The 22,475-nt window shown below is 40.0% G+C and overlaps 1 protein-coding gene across 2 annotated transcripts in view; it reads right to left on the bottom strand.

Annotated features, from left to right (window-relative positions):
- Nucleotides 1-22,475, bottom strand: part of ARHGEF4 (Rho guanine nucleotide exchange factor 4) — a 128,502-nt gene that overhangs the window by 101,235 nt on the left and 4,792 nt on the right. Inside the window, exons 2-3 of one of the 2 annotated variants that reach the window (XM_077291096.1) lie at nt 21,515-21,817; nt 14,864-14,999 (exon numbers count right to left, since the gene is read on the bottom strand). In XM_077291096.1, coding sequence (XP_077147211.1) covers nt 14,864-14,999; nt 21,515-21,817 — 439 coding nt within the window. Of the gene's footprint in view, nt 1-9,050; nt 9,586-14,863; nt 15,000-21,514; nt 21,818-22,475 lie in introns of those variants that run through there. The other variant, XM_077291098.1, reaches the window with a different exon arrangement.

Genomic DNA, 22,475 nt, shown 5'->3' with positions numbered 1-22,475 from the left:
TGCAAATATTTTTGGATGATCTCACAAGTACCAGGCAGCAGGAGGTGTTGGAATGCAGCCTGATAACATAGAGAGATTCAGCTAAGAAGATCAGAAATAGTAATAGTAAAAAACTGCAGACTAAATTGTCAGTGTATAAAAAAATTATTATTTAGGCGTTTTCATGCCATTTTTGCCCAACTATGACAAAGTGGGCAATGCTGAAGTGGAATGGGGGGATATCGAGGCATAGCAAACCCAGCTTGTGAATTTCATAGGGAACAGTGTTGTTCCTTACACCGTAAATCTCACGCCAGTCACTGACTGAAGTAAGATTTATGGCGAGGCGCATGGCACTACCCAAATATACCTGTCTCATTGAGAGGCCTCAAAGTGTTTTCCTTTTGATCTTTGTATGGCATTTGTCACTTTCATTTCAAATCACAGCTTGTTCAGGGAATGGTGGTTTTTTTCTGAGATTATTCCTACAGATTTCTTGTTGGGACATGGAAATATTTAAAAACTCATGAGGTATTTTTCAAATTTTTTTTTTATTAAAAATTAGATTGCGTCAAGAAGACTTTTTAGTCTCAGCTATAAGAGACATACCAGCTAGAAATAAATGATAGAAATATAAAATCAGCTGAGTGCATACAGCACTTAACAGAATGTTATATCCTGAAATTCCAGAGAGGATCCTGATAGAAAAAAAATCAAAATGACTTTGTGGTGCGTGTATCTTTAACATAGCGACAGATCTGCTGATGCATGATGGAATATTACCAGTAAAATGAGGTCCCAAGTAATTTCCATGACAACGTGTATTTTTCCAGATATAGCCACGTCTTTTATTAAATCGAACAACCATGAGACTCGTCTTCCCAGCAGAGCACCCACTTCTATGAGTCATTTCCATTATCTCTTCAGTCATTCTAATTTCAATCATATAAAACACACAGTAGCAGATATTCTGCTAAATTCGATGAAAATGATGCCAGCCATTGATGCCAGCCACTAGCCTTGAGGATGGTTCTGACCCAATCCTTCTGCAGTCAGCTCCCAGCATCAATAGATTATGGAACAAAAGCCATTAATGGCCCCAAAGTCCAAGACCAAGATTATTTTTTGGTGCAAAAGTGGGTCTTAGTCTGACATTACACTACAGAAACCCTCTTACAACTGTATTATAAGTGAGAAAAATATGCATAGGGCATTTGGGGCAATGGGAAGACCCACTGAAAATTCTCAAGAGATGGAGACATACATGGATCCCAGAAAAGAGGGATGTTTTACTGAAAATTGGGACAGAAAGTCTCAAAATTTCGACCAAACATTATTGGGTTGTAAGTAGGTACAATGGCCCAATCAGATTTCTCTCTGAAGCAAAGTGATTACCGCCTCCATGCTTCAAGGGTAAAGTCCACAGTAAGGCCAATGCTTCAGTTGTCTCACTCGCTAAAGCTTCCTTCCTCCTACTTAGCTGTCTCCTGGTGTTACCGGCCTTCATAACTAGGCCGTCGCATACAACCATAGGATAGGAGATAACTTGATGAAAAGTCGGTGTCCAAACGTGGGGACCTGCACCAATTGGCAGAACCGGGAACATTTATCCCTGTTATAATGGAAAAACAATGCGCATGCTTAACCACTGCGTCATTCATTCCCTATGGGGCTGCCGAGTGATGTGCTTGGCCATTTCAGCCAGCCAGATGGATGAAGAATGGACTGGTAGTTGGGTGTCCAATCAGCCAAGCCAATTTGTAATGGGGGAAAAAAAATCCCAGTCATGACCATTAGTGTGGGTCCCAGTGCTAGGATCCACAGATCATCATCTGTCCTGGTGATAACTTGGTTCCACCGGATAACCGCTCTAAGACAAACTCAACCATACCATAGCAGAAACAGGAGGGGCCTCTAGGATGAGCAATTATTAATGCACAAAATGGCTCCTGCAGGTTTCAATACCTTCCTCCCACTTCATTCGGTCATAGGAGAAAAAGGCTGAGTCTAGGGCCAGATCTGTATACTGTATTTACTAAAACACTTGCAAAAAATAGATTTTTTTCAGATATTCTGTAATGAGTCTCCCAACTCAGGAGTTCTTACCAAGCTCCTGCCATTGCTATATATAGAATAGGCTTACAAACTAAAATCTTCACAATTTTATAGTTTTTTTTTAAACTACTTATACTTGAATAATAAAGGTGTGAGATCCTGATAATGTGTCACCACTAAGAGAGGATATTGTCAATGAGTTAAATGTATAAATAATATGCAGTAGGCTCCTAAATTCCCTTCTGTGACAGTAACAAGCAGCCAGGATGTTATGTTTGAACATTATAAAGTGTTTTGAATTGGTCATTCCAGTAAACTTAGGTTCATATTGGCCGATTAAATGATTTAAAAGTATTTCATTTGCCTAAAATTAAATTCTTAGCCGGAAAATAATTCCTAAGTGCAGGCCACGAGGTGTATTCCCCTGTCTAACTTACTATCCATTGCTTTTTGTCAACTGTAATCTGTATCTAGCAGCAAAGACACAAGGACATATTATAGAAAGTGAGAGTCGGTGTTTTTGCTCTCTGCTCTTGCTCTTCTGTCTCTCCAAATGCATACAGGTTAATCAAAAAGATGCGTTTTTAGTTCAGTGAGGGAAAAGCGGTTCTAACACATAAAGTGCTGGTAGAATAAAGATAAAAATGAAACTGTTTAATTAAAAGAAATGGATGGGAAATAAAAGAGTGTGTGAATAGGGATAGTTACCCGTCATGTTAGACTTATACGTACAACAAAAGGAATGAAGCTTTTCTACTTGTTTTGTATAAAAAGTCAGGTATGCTTTAAGCAATGTAGCAGAAAAAGCAGAGCTTTGACCATTTTAAAGGTATATGAAAAAAATAATCAGCATAGGTTTTGAACCTATTTAGCAAAAATACTATTGATTTATGCAAAGTTTGTTGAAAGTATCATTCCCATTTAATGTAATAATTATCTAAGCTTCCATTTTCCACTGTATTATCACCATTTATATCAGCTTGTGATCTGCCTTTCCCACACAAGACCTACTCTCATCTTCTGATAAAACATTTCCTTGGTGTGACCTAATCAGAACATTTCTCCCTTGCCTATACCCTACAGTGGAATGATCTTTCTCATGCACACACTTCTCCTTTCATCCTTCTCCAGGTTGCAGGCTACACCCGCACATCAATCATCGACGTGTTTATAATTCAAGAAGACGTGATTTCCATATCTTCCATTGTGTTGGCACTGCTGATCCTCAGCATGCATACATTTCAAGGAAACGTCTTCAACCAAAGCCCAGTGCTTTGTTGGTGGTTTCTACATTGACAACATTGTACTATCCTGTTCACTACTATGTTATCTGATTCTTCCAATCTTGGCAGGATAATTAGACACTAAGGGGCCAATTCATTAAGCATGGCATTGTGTACACCAATCTTAATGAGGGGGCTCGCTGGAGTACAGAGCACCTAATTCATTAAGCCACACACGACGCTTAATTAGGCAAATCTTTTACCTGGCGTGCTCCGAATCCAGAAAAGTACACCAGTGACTGGACTCCATTTCTGTAGTAAGCTACAGCACTAAAGTTGTGAAACTTCTCATGAATTTGATGGGCGGGTGCAGCCCTGTCCTCATCATGTACCGCCCTTGTTTTGACCATATTGGCATAGCAAATGTCACAATATTTCAGCGCAACGTCCAAGTTGAACAACAATATTGCGACTTATTAAGATGTTTTACGCCAGAAAGCTGGTGTAAACACCTGAATAAATTTGCCTCCATAGATACATCGTGAGAAATGTGAGAATGATTACTGGTAATACCCACAATGTGAAGAGCATTCAGATACATACATTTGTTGCATTTTGATTAATGCTCCTATATAAAGATCATCTCAATTAAAGTGCCACTTCAGTGCTTTTTTTAATTGCCCCCTTCGATAACAATCAGTATTGTGTGTGTAATGTGTGCATTAAAAGTCTCACCGGTTGATGTCTTCTGCCGTTTCCATCGCTGTTCCGGTCCTCTCCTGCATGATGTGGCCGCAGGTCTGATGGGCTGGTTCTCACTGGAAACCGTTAGTTCCCTTCTTAATGTAAGCCCATCAGAGCCTTGTTCCGAGTCTCGTAGACTTATATTGAGAAAGTGACTTCCAGTTCACAAAGAAGACACTGTGAGAGCCGGCTGGTGACACTTGTGGTGACATCATGCAGGAGATGACCGAAGCAGAGCTGGACATTGCAGAAGACAACGATGTGTAAGTATTATTGTGCACACATTTAAAATTGGTAACGGAAGGGGGTGGGTGAGGAACTGCTGTAGTGAACCTTTAATATTTTCATCACGCTAAGGCCTAATGTACATGGCACATATGGCACAATATGTTGCCCCATGTGCCTGACTGGGATATCAGAATCTTCCCATTAAAAGTTGGCATGTGAGAAAAATGTGCTTCAGTAGGATAATGGACAGGTCTGGTCACATGCTCCTCCATCAGCAGCCATTTATAAAACCGAATGGGTGTGAGGAAGACAAAACTGACAAGTACAGAGGGAGAATCTGAAATACTTCTACTGAATATTAGTGAGTGCTACAAAGTCATGGCCAATAGAGATGAGCAGATCAGTTCGCGGGACTCGCATACAGCATCCAGGTGAGTGGTACCTGGCAGTTAGATGGGAGACCTGTAAATCTCTTACCTTCCGGCATCCCTGGGGCAGCATTCGATTTGTCAGGGCTGGTGCAACATCGTGTGTGTGGCATGACGCACAGATGACGTCACGCCATCTCTAGTTAATCAAAAGCCGCATTGGGAACGCTGAAAGGCAAGAGATTTGCAGAACTGACGTCTAACCGCCAAGCACCACTCACCTGGACTGGAGTCCCACAAATTGTTCTGCACTTTTGTCCACTAAACATTTGTTACAACGCCTTCAACTACCAGCAGGACTGGATCCAAAACACTTTGGAACATCTCACATTACACAGAGAAAACTGGAGATGTAATTTCTAGCCAGCTTACTAGCAGATAATGGTGGGCCTATTCTTCCCCCATTCTTGAGATTGATAGTGGCCCAATGGATGGATATGTAACAGCAGTAGTAAAAAGTAGTTGTAACATTTCCCATAAATACAACACATTCTTTTGAATTCTAAATTAATTTTTTAAGTTTATAATAAACTTTACGTAACATTTTCCTTCTTTTGGTCCTTTGTTATAGACACATTGGGTCAAATGCACTAATCTTCTCCAATATTCAAACATTGCAAATTTAGGCTAGATAACTGGAATTTACCGCAGTGACTAATACGGGAAGATAAATTTGCTGCATCTTTAGACTTTTGTCTACCTTGATGAGGCATTAGGAGCCAAATAGAGCAAATTGTGATGCAATTTTCTTTTCAGGTTTTATGCACAAATAATTTGGTAAATCTCCCTCATTCTCTGATCTATGAGCGCATCTATTGCTGTCCATCCACACTGGGAAGGAACCTGTCTATTCCAGACCAGTTTCCTACCTACAGATCAAATAATACAAAAGCTAAAATTATGTTGTGTGCAGTTTCCTATTCTTAGGGACAAAAGATCTGCTTGTCTTACAAGTTCCCGCCATATCAGTTTTAATCTCTTAATTACATTTTCCTTAGATGCTCACCAGGAATGTTATTTCTGCCTCAAGCTTTACATCCTCACTACGAATGTATAACTGGCTTGTCTTTGCTGTTTTACCACCAAATCGAAATGACATAACTCCATTGATACTGAGCAGCTCCTCCCTTATAACATTTTATAATGTATTTTGCTACGGTCACATGGAGTTTTTTCGGGTTTTTTTGAACAGTATCCAATCTAAAAATCTCTTCAAAAAATGGCTCAAAAACATTCAGACATCTGTGCAAAATGAATCTGAGCATGAACAGTTAATGTATGGACCGTCCGCAGGTCTCCCGACCCTGAGCAGCCAGTCCGCGCATTGTGATCCGATCGCGGACAGATTTGCACGGACGTCTGAATGAGCCCTTATTTATTTTGACCGATGATCCACTTTATACTGTTCATATGAAGAGATTTTGTTTTAACTGAAGAGGTTTGAAAAATGCCTGGTGGAAGAAAAACTCCCTGAAGGAATCAGCTGTAAGGCCTCATTCAGAGCTTCTCCTATCCATTGCCATGTTAATCACGGACAGCACATGGACTGCACACGGATGCCATCAATGTGCTGTCCAGGATTTTCACAGACCAAAAAGACAAAAAAACTCAGTGTGAACATAGCCATGAATGCCAGTAAAGCCGACTTCCTTCCAGTGGACCCTCTTAGGGTATGTGCACACTGTCTCTCATAGACATAACTGCATAGTTCCTGAAGCAAAAGATTGCCTTGTGCAGGCATGTACTACGGAGGACAGAGAATGAACTTCAATCCAATATTGCAGCCAGCATGCAGCCAGCGGGTAAGGAAAGGGTGAATCAAACACCCGAAAACCCCGCCCATATGACTGAAAATTGTTCCCTCCAAATTCAGGTGACAGAGTCCCTTTAAAGACTTAACATACGCACAGCAAGTTGTTTTTACATCGCAGATCATATTTTAATTATTTTTTAGATTTTTCTATCACTTTTTCAAGCGTTTTCCAGGAGACATCTGCCTAAAAAAGATGCTGTTTGCACATATCCTAGGCACATATCCTGTGCAATCTGGAAATCTGGAAAAAAACAAACTCAATTATAGATATGCCTCTCTGCAAAGAGGTTGTCCACTCCTTTTTCATTGATGATCTCTCCGTAGGATAGGTCATCAGTGTCTGATCTGTTGGCTTCCAAGACTCTACACCCTCGCCAATCAGCTGTTCTCAGTGTCGGCCGTCGGCCGGAGCTGCTTGATTGTGGAGTTGCTCCATCTTCTGGTAGTGGCCGCGGCAGGGTACTGCACATGCGCCCTCCATTGATTTGAATAGGAGGTGGATGTGCAGTACCCTGCCTTGGCCACTATCAGAAGACGGAGCAGTCCCGCATTCGAGAGTTTCCAGCCGATGGCCGCCGCCACCAAAAACAGCTGATTGGCGGGGTTGCAGGGTGTTGGACCACGACCAATCCCACATTGATGACCTATGCTAAGGATTGGTCATCAATGAAAAAGGAGTGAACAACCTCTTTAATGTCTGGTATTTTAAAGCCATTGTTTCCCATGTGTACAGCTTAGATGGTACAGTATTCATTGCTATTGAATATCTATCTTTACAATACTTCCAAAAAATTAAATTAGAAGTCAAATATCATATTTATTTAATAAAAAATACATGTAAAATCCTAGAGACCTGAGGACAATAAATACCATAATTCATTGCATTAATTATTGATTATTAATGTGGGCAATTAACTAAATAACAATACCCAGCACGGCCGCAGGAGTTATCCTGCTGTTACCTTGTGAACTTCAGAATGGACACCATGCTTTTTTTTTTTACTGCAGACTACAAACCGCTGGAATTTGGTGGGAAGTCAGACATTTTCCATAGCTTTTGTATCTCTTTAATCAGAACTGCCATGTTGCTAAAGAGGACCAGATTTATAATAACACAAACATTGTGCAATTGCTAGATAAGCCATTACTGATCGATTCCGGACTGTACATATGTACACAGAAGATAATGGGAGTTAATAAAAAGGTATATAAATAGGCAAACATGAAAAAGGTAATTTAAAAAAAAAGTAAAAATAAAATCGTTCAGGTAATTTTTTTTCTCACTTGTCATCCGTTTTTTGACAGCAGCAGCTATGAATCATTTACAGGACAATTTACAGTTTCCTATGTTACAGAATTGCAATACTGTATATCCATAAAAATCGGATTCCATACTGTGGGTCTATAAGCCATCTGATTTTTTTCACAAATCCATAGACTTGAATGGAGTCTCATCTGATTTACAGAAAAAATAATGCTGCCGAATGGCTCAGTTAAAAAAATCATTCATCTACGCTGCTCCTTTGTATGACATTGCTATGAGTGCTGTCCGTTTTTTCACACACAGCACTAGGACTGAAATTTAAGTCAGGTGAATGAGCTTCAAGTCTCATGAGAGATGAACATGGTAATCAGAAATTGGAAACCCTGATGTGATCACATTGCTATTACTGGAGAGTGAGTCTGATATAACAGCTATACAATATACTACACAAGTCATAATCATCTCATTACTTTGGGATGTGATAAAAAAAAATCCTAATCCGGTCAATAAAAAAATCTATTTTTCTACTAGAAACTATGGTACCATCAATAATCAGATCCGTCCTCTTGCTAAGTGAAGCCATATTAATGATAATACGATAGGTCATTTTTATCTAATCATCCACAAAAGAGGTACATGTTGCATTCCTTCAAATAAAAAAACATAATATGCACTTAAAAAAAGAAATACAGAACAAAAGGTAAAGCGTAAAGACTCGCTTTTACAACAAACACTCATACGTTACAGATTTATGAGTAATTCCTTAATATAGAGCAATTAATAATTTTCCTACTAAAGAGATTCATAATTTTAGCAATAATAACCCCATATTAATAATACTGTTCTACTTATACTTAACTAGAGATAAGTAATCTTATGAACAATATCATTCCCGCATTACAAATATTCCTCTCCTTCTCTACGAGTCTGTAGTGCCGCTTGTATTGTGAAATGTTCCACTTATACCCCAACAAGCAAGGTAACAAAAATTATCTGCAAGTTGTAAACTTTTTTTTTAAGGATGGGCACATTCTTTCCGTGGCATCTCCTCTGCTCCGAATCTTATATTCTGCACTGATTTATCCCACCTAACCACGGCACACAGCACTTCACATTCACTTTCATAGCAGTTATTCTCTGCCACCTGTTAATATTATGTTCTGCATGCAGAGGAAAAGCGCTCATCCTGATGTAGCCGCTATTACCGGCTGAATGTACATAATAATCATCATCCATAATCCACCTTTTATTTTCCAGTCCATGCACTGCCCCAAATAACTAAATCCCAGGCTAGATACAGAAGCAATTCTCCTTACCAGAAGCAGACTGCAGGCTTTCCAGGCTCCAATATCTAGACAGCAGCCCTCTCATGCCAGCACCACCCCAACCAAGGCAGCTACTGCTGTCAGAATCAGAGCCAGAGGAAAGCCCAGAGCTCCCAGAACTACTGTGCGGGTTCATTGGATCACTTGGGCATGGCGGTTGAGTCCTCATCCGGACTCACAGGCTTGATCAGGAGCCTCTTGTTGCTTCTTGCAGGCTCTTGTACCTGGCAGTGCTGGCTCAATGCTGAGCAGCCTGGCTTCCCTTGTAGAATGCAACCTGACATCATAGGGGGCCTCTAGGGGGGCTCCAGGAATCACGAGCTTCATCCAACACCCTAGTTATCTATGGCTCAGTGCCCTAAGGGTTTCTTAGCAACTGCTTCTAATATCAAGGACTTGGAAGGGCTGAAGTTTGAAGAATACATGTGAATCGTCCTATTGTTTTCAGGGAATCCTCTCGGAGAAACCCTGCATTGTCCAGTGGAGCTCCAGAGCTGCCTCCCATTGATGTAACCAGCGGGATGTCATCGGATTTGTCTTCCTATGTGATTCATTTAGAAAACCCAACTACGGAGAATTATCCTCTCGCCCAACTTACAAATCAATTACTGTCTAATTACTTTATGAGTGTCGAAGCACGCGGTCTTGTTCACATCTTGCATTTTGATGCAGTTATTGTACGCAGGTCATTTTGTAGTCTACAGTGAGATTACAAAAACAATAAAGTTATGCAGAGTTCTAACAAGGCGCCTATAAACGTCTTTGGAGGTCTCCTGTAGGCCTCCAATTTCACGCGTGCCTTGGGATAAAAATCTGTGTACAATTGTAAAATGTGAACATAGTCCTAATGTCTCATTCACCAGGTATAACATAAAAAGCCCAAATAACTGGGATGTTTGTAAAAAAAAAATGTAAAAAGTATATTTTGTGAATTGGGTACATATTAAAGGGAATCTGTCAGTAGGATCAACCCTCCTAAGCCATCTATATTTAGGTCAGGAAGCTGAATAAAATGGTACCTTGATATCTGCGATCTGATGTCTTTTTCCTCAGAAATCCACATTTTTACTTATTCGTAAATGAGCTGTTAAGATCTATGGGCCGGACACAGATCTCCCAGAGAATCTGCCTCCACGGCTTATTATAAATGAAAAGGGGCGTTACAAACACTTTTGCAGGTGTCCTCTCATAATGCTTCAGCTTCCAATTGACGGACAGTCAGTGTGGGGATGAGCAGAACAGCAGAGCTGATAGCCATGTGAGAGCATAACTGCTGCTGCAAATGTGTTTGCGATGAGATAAAGTTCACTTCTGTTGTACTGTTAGTTCTGATCTCACAGCAGAGCTGTGTGTGATTAGGAGAGCAAAGTGTCAGTCATTACATATCAGATTCTCACAGAGACCTATATCCAGCCCATAGCTCTTAAGAGCTCATTTTCATAGAAAAATATGAATTTATTGGGAATAACAAGACATTGGATTTCAGATATCAAGACATCATTTTATTCAGCTTCCTATGATATACATGCCTTTATAGACATCTTAGGAGGGTTGATCCTACTGACAGACCCCCTTTAAAATGTTGGTATGCTGAGGTGCAAAAAAACCTCAGAAACAGGTGGATATCTGCTTTTGTTGATTTGGTTAATTTACATACTTTCATATGGAGCATTGCCTGAATATACTTAAGTATTATGCTCTTTAAAGGGAATATGTCAGCAGGTTTTTGCTATGCAATCTGAAGAGAGCAGGAAACAGAGGCTGAAACCCAGAATTCAGTGATGTGTTATTTATTAAGCTGTGTGCTGTTGTTTACTTATAATAAAGGAGATTATCATTGCCTGGTCTGATAAGCACACGACTGCTAGTCCGACTCCACTCCCTATTCTGATAAGCAGCTCACTGTCAATAGACAACGTACACAGAAAGCTGTGGTGTGGGTGAGGTTAGCGTCATGTTACATCTAAGAACTCTGATTGTGCCACAACTGCTGTCTCCAGTAAACTAAGTGACACATAGTTGGAATCAGGGGCTCTTTTTCTACATTATGCTGCTCTCAGATAAGGTAGCAAATACCTATTGACAGTTATTCTTTTTCTTTTATGGTTTCCAGTATTTTTATGAAAATAATAGTGCAGTCTGCAGCATTATTCTTGCTGTACAAAATCAGACAAGTGACCACATTATGCTGTACATGAACGCTAACTGTGAAAAGTTTCAAAACGGATCTGTCATCTCAGTCATGGCTCTGTTAGAATGGAAGCCATGATGCTAGTGTGATCAGAGCCTGATCTTTTCTTGGGGTTGGCTTTAAATAAACTACTTTTGTTCCCTACATTTTCACCACTGAAATCAAAATGGCTGAGGCTAAAAAGTAACTCATAGATCAAAGTCCCATTCTGACCACAACGATACAGCCTGTGCCAAGATGCAGCATTCAACAGTAATACTTAGACAAGTCACAACACCAAGAACATTTCTCCAATTTTACTATATTTATTACAATTGTGATTGCAAACAAGTCACATACAGGTTGGGGTCGCATGAGACTTTCAATGAAGTCTATTGCAAGCGAGTCTTCCAAGCATATTTGGAAAGTCGTGGGAGGTCACAGATCACAATGCAACACTATAAAAAATCATCAGATGCGATAGCGAAATGCAACATCACAATCTGAATGTGACACAACACATATATTGTCGCATAGCCCTAGCCTAAAATATTTCTTAAAGAGGTTGTCCACTACTTTACTTAGGATAGGTCATCAATGTCTGACTGGTAGGTGTCCGACAACCCAGCACCCCCACTGATCAGCTGTTCTCGGTGTCGGCAAACGGCTGACTGGAAATGCTAAATTGCAGAGCTGCTCCACATCTGCCTCCGATTCAAATCAATGGCTTAGCGGTGGGGATGCCGGGTGGCGGACCCTGACCGATCAGACATTGATGACCTATCCTAAGTAGTGCTAAGCGAACGTGCTCGGATAACGTCTTATCTGAGCATGCTCGGGTATTATCAGAGAATCATCGTCAATGTTTTTTTTCTTAAAGAGGTTGTCCACTACTCTATCATTGATGCCCTATCCTTAGGATCAGCTATGAGCGAATGTGCTCGAATAACGTCTTAGGGTACCGTCACACAGTGCCATTTTCATCGCTACGACGGCACGATTCGTGACGTTCTAGCGATATCGTTACGATATCGTTGTGTCTGACACGCTACTGCGATCCGGATCCCCGCTGAGAATCGTACGTCGTAGCAGATCGTTTGAAACTTTCTTTCGTCGTCTAGTGTCCCGCTGTGGCGGCATGATTGCATCGTGTGACACAGGTTGTATACGATGTGCGCACAGTAACCAACGGCTTCTACATCGCAAATATGTCATGAAATTATCGCTCCAGCGCCGTGTATTGCAACGTGTGACCGCAGTATACGACGCTGGAGCGATAATCATACGACGCTGCAACGTCACGAATCGTACCGTCGTAGCGATGAAAATGGCACTGTGTGACGGTACCCTTATCAGACCATGCTCGGGTATTATCAGAGTATCTTGGCGTGCTCGTATATTATTTTCAAGTCCCCGTGGCTGCATGATTTGCTGCTGTTAGACAGCCTGAACACATGTGGGGATTCCCTAACAGACAGGCAATCTCTGCATGTGTTCAGGCTGTCTAACAGCTGCAAATCATGCAGCTGCGGGGACTCGAACATAATACACGAGCACGCCCAAAATACTCGGATAATACCCGAGCATGGTCTGATAAGACGTTATTCGAGCACATTCGCTCATAGCTGATCCTAAGGATAGGGCATCAATGATAGAGTAGTGGACAACCTCTTTAAGAAAAAAAACATTGACGATGATTCCACATGTATTTTTTTTCTTTGTACTGTATATATTCATATATTATTGTTTCTTTTTTAACGAATACAAACAGTAGAATTACAAGTGCTTATCCTCCCGCTGTGCACTGGAATGAGTGTCCTTGATGAGATCTCCTCCCACTCCGCAGTTTATCTTCCACATGCCAAAAGGCTGTGACTGAGATGAATGTCAGTGATGCGGTATGTGAAGTGCTTCTCCTGTAAAACAGCCTTCTATTCTCACTTACAGGCAGTAAACAGAAGCAAGATGCGAAAGTCCCCCACCCCCAATTATCAGGTTATGCTCTGCGTTACTGCAGATATTCAACGTCCTCTTATAAGTAGCCTGTACTGAATGTGAGATATGTTATCCTTGGAGCAATTAACCAAAAAAATGTTATTTTTTTAAGTTTAGCTTAAAGTAAATTTGAAATATAATTTACATTAATGCATGGAAACATCTACAGGTTCAATAGTGATCGGAGCAGGCAATTTTTACTGGGACTTTTTGGCAATAATCCCATTATAGGCACCTTTTTTCTGCTTGGAATATATTTTTGAAATCATTTTTATTATGTCCTTGTCATGTACAAATGAATTCACTATGTGATCCTAATGATGGTTTCACTGTAAGGCCCCATTCAGACGTCCATTTTATTCTAGCAAGTGGGAAAAAAAGTATTGATTTCTATCAGTTTTTTGGAGCAGATTTTCAATGAGGGTTTAATCGGTGAGTCTGTTTTTACCATTAGTGTTTCTTCAATGATTTTCTCATATGCAAAATAAATAAGCAAAATTGCAAAAAGTCTCCTACCCATTGAAAGGACAAAAATGGACAGAGCACGGATTACATATATAACATCCATGTGCTTTCTGGGATTTTCAGACTTATAGATTTCTGTGGCTGATTTTGATCCGTGACAAATTGGCCGTATGAACAGCCCCATGTAATATGACGGGTATGTGTTCTACCCATGATAAACAAAGATACAATATGTACATGAGAATGAGTCCTAATGTCTGACGAAGAGAAATGGAAAAGATTTTCTTAGGACTCATGGCCTACTAAGACCATGAGAGAATCACAAATGTCAAAAAACGGGCACATTCTATTTTTCATTTTTTCCCTATATATTTATTTTGTTTGTATAAAACACACATGAAGTCTTCCCATGCAATCTGTACATGGGTAGGACAGAGCTTTTTTACCTCATATTTTCTGGGAGAGTTTATATATGTAATTATTCATTTTTTGTGTAGGGGACATATTTGTTTGGCCCTTCGGTTACGTGTTACAATTGAATCCCTGAAATACTCTCCAGACGGAGCAATGGAGTACAAGGAGACATATGGACTCAAGAACATAGTCCGCAGTGTCCAAAAAGGACAAATGGACATATGTTCTTCAAGAGATACATCTCCTTGAAAGTGAATCCATTAACATTATTAACATTAACAGAGTTCCTCATAAACAATAGCGGCAGAAAGGTGACCCTCTTTAGGTGAACCTGACATACTGCCTGAGCCATGAATCTGCATGACTCTGTCATTCCAGAAAAACACGTTTAAAAGAAGACCGGGGACAATTTGGCTCAGGTGACCAGTCCAAGATACTGCACCTTGACATCTTTTCCACACTTCACTCTCCTTGATCGACACATCTCTCTACACTTTTGTACAATAACGACCTGTCATTCAAAGTGAGTAAGTAAAAGCAGTTGGCGAGTGATTTTTTTGGACTAGTCACTTGAGCCCCATGGTCCCTGGCTGGCTAATAAATATATGTTTTCTGTTCGGGCAGCATGAATCAGCCATTAGGTTCATTTTACACCGGTCCGGCATAGCCTTCTGGGAACAGTGTCAACAGTGCGTCAAGTAAACCATACACAGAACCATGATTAGTACCCCATTTCCTAATTATTAAATGATGTACGTACCAGGAAATGTGATGCGCCTTACACGGCCAACAAGATCCAGCCTGGTTGGAGTGCTTTGGGAAAATGAATGTATCTTCAAAGGTCGAATTCGAAATATCTCGTAAGGTGCTGCAGATCCGCTCCTACTCATCCTTGCCTAGACAGATGAAGAATAATAAGTCATTTTTGTCATTGTTGATTTCTTCTTTGCCTATCAAGAGTGTATTTCTCCAAGACATTTGATGCTGATAGTAGCAAAACAAACTGTATAAGAAGTTAGTAAATTAGTTACAGCCACAGTTAGGTATCACGTGGACAACATAGAAAAAAGGTGGAAGTTATACAGGACATAGCGTTAAAATGGTTTTAACATGGCTTATTGTTACATAGGAAGGTGCCAAGTCCACACAAGTGTAGAAGACATGATGAATTGTTGTGTATCTAACGCAAGCCAACAGCATAGTGGATGCCAGGTTGGGTTGAGGTACAGTAGCCATGGCCAGACGGACAAAATAGGCAATTTCCTTCAATTGGAGAAGATTTTCCTTGGAGAATTTTTCTATTTCATTGCATGTTAGTGGTTTCAAACAAATTGAACTGTTCCAATGTCTATGTGACTATGCACTGCCTTTAGATCGGTGGCCAGACATTATTTCATGAGAAAAGAAAAAATTCACTTATGTGCCCAAGTCCTAAATCGCTTAAGCCTGACGACCGTGTGGTTAGTTGGCATCCTTTCTGTTCTCAATGCCCAGAATTCACGCCCTGTTAGCAACTCCTCTGTCTTTTATAAACTTATAATTGAGGTGTGTGACTCCATAAGTTAGGTTTAATTCCCATGATGAGATTTTTGCTGAGTTTGATGCAAAAAAATGAATCATCTAAGGCTGGTTTCACACTTGCGTTTTTTGCCGCTGCGTTTTAGCGCTAAAAAACGCATGCGTTTTTTCTATACTTAACATTAAAAATGCATGCGTTTTTTTGCATGAGTTTTGCCGCGTTTTGACAACGCATGCGTTTTTTATGCTTGCGTTTTGTTGCAGAAATGCAACCTGTAGTAATTTTTAGCGGCGTTTTTTTACCGCAAAAAAAGCATGCGTTTTTTCGCTGCAAAAAACGTATTGCTGTCTATGTAAACGCATGCGTTTTTAAGCACATGCGTTTATTTGCGTTCAAAACGCATGCGTTTTTATAGAAAAAAACAAGAATACACACTTATAAGCCACCCCCCACCATCAAGGTGATAAAGGGATCCAAACCCTAACCCTACCCCTAACCCTACCCCTAACCCTAGGTATCCTAACCCTAACCCCTAACCCTACCCCTAACCCTACCCCTAACCCTAGGTATCCTAACCCTACCCCTAACCCTACCCCTAACCCTACCCCTAACCCTAGGGATCCCAACCCTACCCCTAACCCTACCCCTACCCCTAACCCTAGGGATTCTAACCCTACCCCTAACCCTACCCCTAACCCTAGGGATACTAACCCTAACCCTACCCCTAACCCTACCCCTAACCCTAGCTATTTCTATTTATAGTGGGTTTTCTTGTTGATTTTGATGATTGGCAGCTGTCACACACTTCTCAGCATGCGTTTCAAAAATGCAAACGCAGGAAAAAACGCATGTAAACGCGGCAAAACGCCGCTTTTTTTTCTGCATGCAAAAACGCATGCGTCTAAAAAACGCAGCGTTTGCACGCGTTTACATGCGTTTTTTCACCACATGCGTTTTTTTTTTTAAAACGCTGCGTTTTTAAACGCAAATGTGAAACCAGCCTAAGTTCCCATGATGAGTTTTGGATGCGGTATATTTTTGCTGTGCCAAAAAAAAACAGCGTCTTACCGTTCCAGTAAAGTGGATGAGATTTATATAACCCTCATGCCCACTGTGACTTTTCTTTACTCAGCGTAAACTGACATGCGGTGTGTGTTTCAAATTCGCAACATGTCATTCTCTCTTGTGGATACGCTGAGTTTTATGTGCTGATTTTCTCCACAGAATTGCATTAGATGCGGAAAACCCAAAAATGAAAAATGCATAAGTGTTTTTAGTTCGTTTCAGCTGCTCCAAAAAAACAAATTTAATCCGCACATGATTGTATCAATAAAGTTTTGTCAAAGCAGCTTTATTTAAAACATGACATACTAAAAAGAGACAAAAACAGCAGCGTCAAATGTGCAATAAAAACACACATAAGAAAAAGAAAAGTGATCTATTTTTCCCTTTTTCAGAAATGTGGGAACAAATCTGCAAAATAAAAAAACTCACCAAATACTCATCCTCAGAACCTAGCCTCAATAGTAGCCAGAAAGGCAGCCAACAGGGAATATTTGTGATAGCTACAGTACTTCTGGCATTCTCCAACTTATTCAGTTATTTGTACTCATGATTTTATCAAGATTGTTAGGCATCGTCTTGGGAACATACCGTACATTCTGAGCTTTCATATTGATTGTGTATCATGGTGGTATTTATCAAGGCATTGCTGATGGCACCCCAAGCCGAGGCATGTCTGTCAATGTCAGGTCCCTAGTCTTATACTTTGTTCATCAAATTAATCCACTGCCAAATCATTTCTGAGAGTTGCTGGCTAAGCCTGGACAAAGACCAAATGAGCAGGCCTCTATTTTCAGTCCTACTCCAGCAGACCCCAGTGATTACTGAGCCCAAAGAGGAAACAGTCAAATTTTATCTAATTTTTGCCATATGTGTTGTGGCACATGGTTCTGCACACTGCGGTCAGCTCAGTTTATTTAGTTGGCAAAATGCATTGACGCTTTCCTCCTCATATTGATTTCTACATGGCCCCATTTTAGTCATATAAAATCAATTATTTGAAACATTTGTTGATTTAGAAATAATTGGACGTAATTTATTATTTTGCCACCATTTTAAGATACAATATTAGTATGTTTATCTCCTATACGTGTGTCACTGTGTAGTGGCAGAATGGCAAATGATGAAGGTAAAGAAACTGAAAAAACTCACCCTAAAGAAGCATTCCTATTACCTGCAAATTTTTCATCCTCTTAATATATTGCAGTCATATTCTATAGCACTGTGTAGTTACAATTGCTCATTTTGCCTTTCTACCCAGTTAATTCTTCTATTTTCTCTGCTTTATGTAGAAACAGGCAGTCTCTTGTCCCTGTATTTATTATCCCCCTCTTCTACTCCTGACCCAGTTTCTCCCTCATCCCCCCTGCCAGGGATTTTTTGCAGTGACTTATGAGTTATGTAGGAAAAATTGACCTCCTGTTTCTACATAGAGCTTAGAAGGATTCAGCTAGTCAGTTTCTAATCATGTGAAGTCATAGATCTAATAGAAAAGAGAAGCATTAACTGGGTAGAAAGGCAAAACGTGCAATTGTAAGTACACAGTGCTATATAATATGATTCCAATATTTTAAGATGATACAAATTTTGATGGGAGAGTTTCATTAAGTGGTAAAATAATTGGGGAAAAAATATAATCAGTCTTTGTTCATCTCATGTCTATGTTCTATGAACTCATGAGCCCCTATTCAACAAGACCAGCAAATTGAAGAGCCTTGAAGTGCTGGATGTGTCTCTTAATGAATTTGGAGCATGTTTCCGCTGGACGTGCGCCAGAGTAAACAAAGGGACTCCAGATTAGTAACTGAGCAAACAGTTTAGCAACATTTCAAGCAGTTGTACACCAGAAAACTGCCCTAAGCTACCCGATGTATCACGTCCAATCTGAGCTCCATTTGCTGCAATTTGGTGCTTCCATGGTGCTTCCTTACCACCACATGTTTTTTACTTTTGAAGCCTCAATTTATTCAGTATTGAAAATGAGCACCACACACAGAAATATCAGCACTTTTATCAATAAAGTGATTAATGGGTGTCTGAGGTATGTTATGCACTTGGCCATGCATATCAACAAAATCTGCTGCTAGCAGCTCCCTTTGCAATTGTCAACCTTTTATACTCCTGATGTGCTCAATGGGAGATAGTCCTAAGGTGCTGTAGGCCATAATAGCATGTTTAGACCATGCAGGCTTTTCATAGCCTGAGGTTGTCATTTTCAAAAAATACTTTGGAGCAATGCTCGTACTAATGGTTCCACAACAAAACCAATATATCACTGATCTTTTAGTGTACATCGAAGACGAGACATCCGGCTACCATACATTTTGCCACCATACACCATAATCTAAGGAGTATTATTGATGTCATATTCTCTCATAAAGGCCTTCATGGTCTTCCACATGGCTTCCATAAATAGTTCAGAGAAATGGATCAATGGAGGTTGGAATGGAGGACTATCCTCTTCAGCAACTTTTTTCTTGGATGAAACAATAGACAAACAAATTTGTCTCCCATTGAGCACATCAGGGATGTCATTGATCAAAAATTGAAAAGGCAGCTGCCAGCAGCGGATCTTGAAGATTTGCTCCCCTATTGCGTTTAGCAAGGCAGAACACTCCTCAAACAAACATCAATAACTTAATTGAGAGCAGTTAAGTTAAGTAAATACAGGACTAGATCATCCAATCAATGAGATCTAAGCAGCTGAGATGTAGTCAACTTTTATTTTAGAGCATTTAATTTTGCAAACCTAATCAAATTGAAAAACTGAAGGGGATATAATTATTACTTGGATAACTCCTTCTTAAATGCAACAGGGCTCCATGCCCAGCATCACCGGGTGACATAGAGCCGACATTGCTTGAACATTGTTGGTCCAGTAGGTAGTTGTATTTTACATGGGGCCCTGTTGTATTTAAGAAGGGGTTGTCCAAGTAGTGGACAATCACTCCATACACCTCTGTCTCTTCTTAGTTCCTCTCTGATATTTACCTACTGTAATCTTGTATTAAAGGGAATCATTGAACACTAATCATCATTTCTAGATATGTTTTCTGACAGATGTTTAAGAACATGTTGTAAGGTGAACCCCAATTTCATTAAAAAGGTGAGATGAACTGATGGCAAACTATTGGCTGCTTCACCATCATAGTCCACTTATCTTAATTTGCCTATAGTAGGTGATTTGTGTGGTTATTATGGGATATGTTGGAAAGCTTCAGAACGTCATATTATAGAACTTCTCAACTCAGCCCTAGAAGTTGCAGGTCTTCCTTAACCCCTTAGTGACGGGGTCAAGTTTTTTAAGTCTGACCAGTGTCACTTTATGTGATAATAACTCTGGAACGCTTCAACAAAACCCAGTGATTTTGAGACTGTTTTTTCGTGACTCATGATACTTTATGATAATGGTAAATCTAGGTCAATATGCTTTGTGTTTACTTATAAAAAATATCAGAAATTTGAGAAAAATGTTAAAAAATTTGCAATTTTCAAACTTTGAATGATTATCCCTTTAATTCAGATAGTCATACCACAGCAAAATATTAATAAATAACATTTCCCCCATGTCTGCTTTACATCAGCATCATTTGTAAAATGTTATTTTATTTTGTTTGCATTTTAGGAGGTTTAAAAATGTAGCAGTAATTTTTCATTTTTTTCAAGGAAATTTACAAAATTTATTTTTTTAGGGACCTATCCATGTTTGAAGTGACTTTAGGGGTCCTATATATTGGGAACCCCCCAAAAGTCATAGCATTTTTAAAACGACACCCCCTGACATATTGAAAACTGCAGTCAGGTAGTTTATTAACCCTTCAGGTGATTTTCAGGAATTAATGGAAAGTGGCATGACAGAAATGAAAATGTGTATTTTTACCACCTAAATGCCTCTAACTTCTGAACAGGTTACAACAGCCGTCAGACTCTGAGGCCGCTATTTGGTCATAAATTGCCATGGCAAACATCAGGACCACACAATCATGATCTGAGGGCACCAATTGGGAAAAAGAGAAAGCCCCTACACTCTGTTAACCATTTATATGATGTAGTCACTATTGACAGCAGCATCTAAGGGGTTAAACAGATTTGGATGGTGCAAACACTGATCGTGGCTGATGCAGCAAGTTGTCAGCTACAGTGTACAGCCGGCAGCTGCTGGATTGTCACCTGTATGGGGAGGCTATTATCTTATATCTCAGGTCAGTTAAAAGACGTATTGGCGGTCATTAAGGGGTAAAAATTCAATTATAGCAGAATAAAAATCCATCCTTGAGTTGGACACCAGAATTAGTAGAGAACATGAGAATCGCCATGTTATCTATGGAAATGGCCTACAAGCTGCACCTTTATGGCTACCATAAAGCTGTATAATACCACCACCAATTTCATAAGCGTGGATTCAAGGTTCATCTCTAAAATAAGATGTAACTTGATACACTACTGATGATTGCACAAGAAGTTCTTTTCAAGAAAGATGAAAATGACTTAGTGAGATGCCATAAATGGCATTTCACTAAAATTCAGCATAATGAAAAGCCCAAAGTTGGAGAAGTGATGTAATTGGTTTCAGACTCAAAAATACCAAGTGCTAACAATTGGGAGAAGTGCAAATATTGTTTTTTTGTTTGGAGAGCAAACTGTTACATAAGTCAGCATAATAAATTGTCGGGAGATAGGATTGTCTTACTATGTCTGGCCAAGGACATGTAACTAAATCCATTGTGGATCCCTCATCCATAGCAAAGATTCACGTGAAAGATTAGAAAAGAAGAAAAAGGAGCCCAAAGACAGCAGAGGATAGAGCGGCAGGATGGACGCCATTCTTACTTGTGACTGATTGTTTATGTGACTGTCTCCTTGAATTGTGCTTTCTGGCTTGTCTACTTGCATCTCCTGCTTTCTCTGATTTACCCATAGGTCATCACAGCTGAGGCTCCTGAACAGCAGTCTAGTATTTCTGTTCTCTGAGTCTTTCCCGTGCTCCACTGATGTCAGCATGGGTAATGTGCAGGTTTTACTCGTGTCCATGTTTGGAAATGTGAACACCAGAAACTCAGAGGTCTTCTTCTTCTGAAGGACTTTCTCCCTCGGTACCTTTATAGTTGTTGGTTGGTTTTGTTGTTTAGTATCCTGTTTGTATCAGTTTAAGTGAAAGGTATGTAAGACAATACCGATCTGAAAATTCCCATATCCAAATAATTAAAGATGGCCTGTCACTAACCATAAATACAACTGTTTTCCTAAATTTGGAGTTGTGTTTTTTTTTTGTTCTTGCACCTGTCCATTCCTGAAGTGTGGTCACTTCTTCCCAGTGTTTAAATCTAGTCTTTTTTTTAGCCAAGTGAGGGTGGTCAACTCTTTCCTGTCCATATGTTCACGAACACCTCTCCCTCTTGACAAACAAGACTAGATTTACATATTGGAAAGAGGGAACCATATCTCAGGGAACGGTGAAGCGCAGGAAAAAGAAACACAGTACTGTCAGATTAAGGAGAACAGCGTTAGTTAGACCAGGTAAACACTTATGACAATTGACAGGGCCTTTTTAATTGATATACAAATGAAACAGTGTTAGGGTATGTTTCCACGTTCAGGAAACGCTGCGTTTTTGACGCAGCGTTGAGCCGCAGCGTCAAAAATGCAGCGTCCAGATGTTACAGCATAGTGGAGGGGATTTCATGAAATCCTGTCTCCACTATGCAGTAAAAAACGCATGCGGCACACCCGAGAAAACTCTCATGCGGCGCGTCTTTTAAGAACGCAGCATGTCCTTACATTGCAGAAAAAA

The sequence above is a fragment of the Ranitomeya variabilis genome, chromosome 2, assembly GCF_051348905.1.
Source record: "Ranitomeya variabilis isolate aRanVar5 chromosome 2, aRanVar5.hap1, whole genome shotgun sequence".
Taxonomy (NCBI): Eukaryota; Metazoa; Chordata; class Amphibia; order Anura; family Dendrobatidae; genus Ranitomeya; species Ranitomeya variabilis.
Note: the sequence above shows the minus strand (reverse complement) of the source record. Positions and strands in the feature narration are given on the sequence as shown.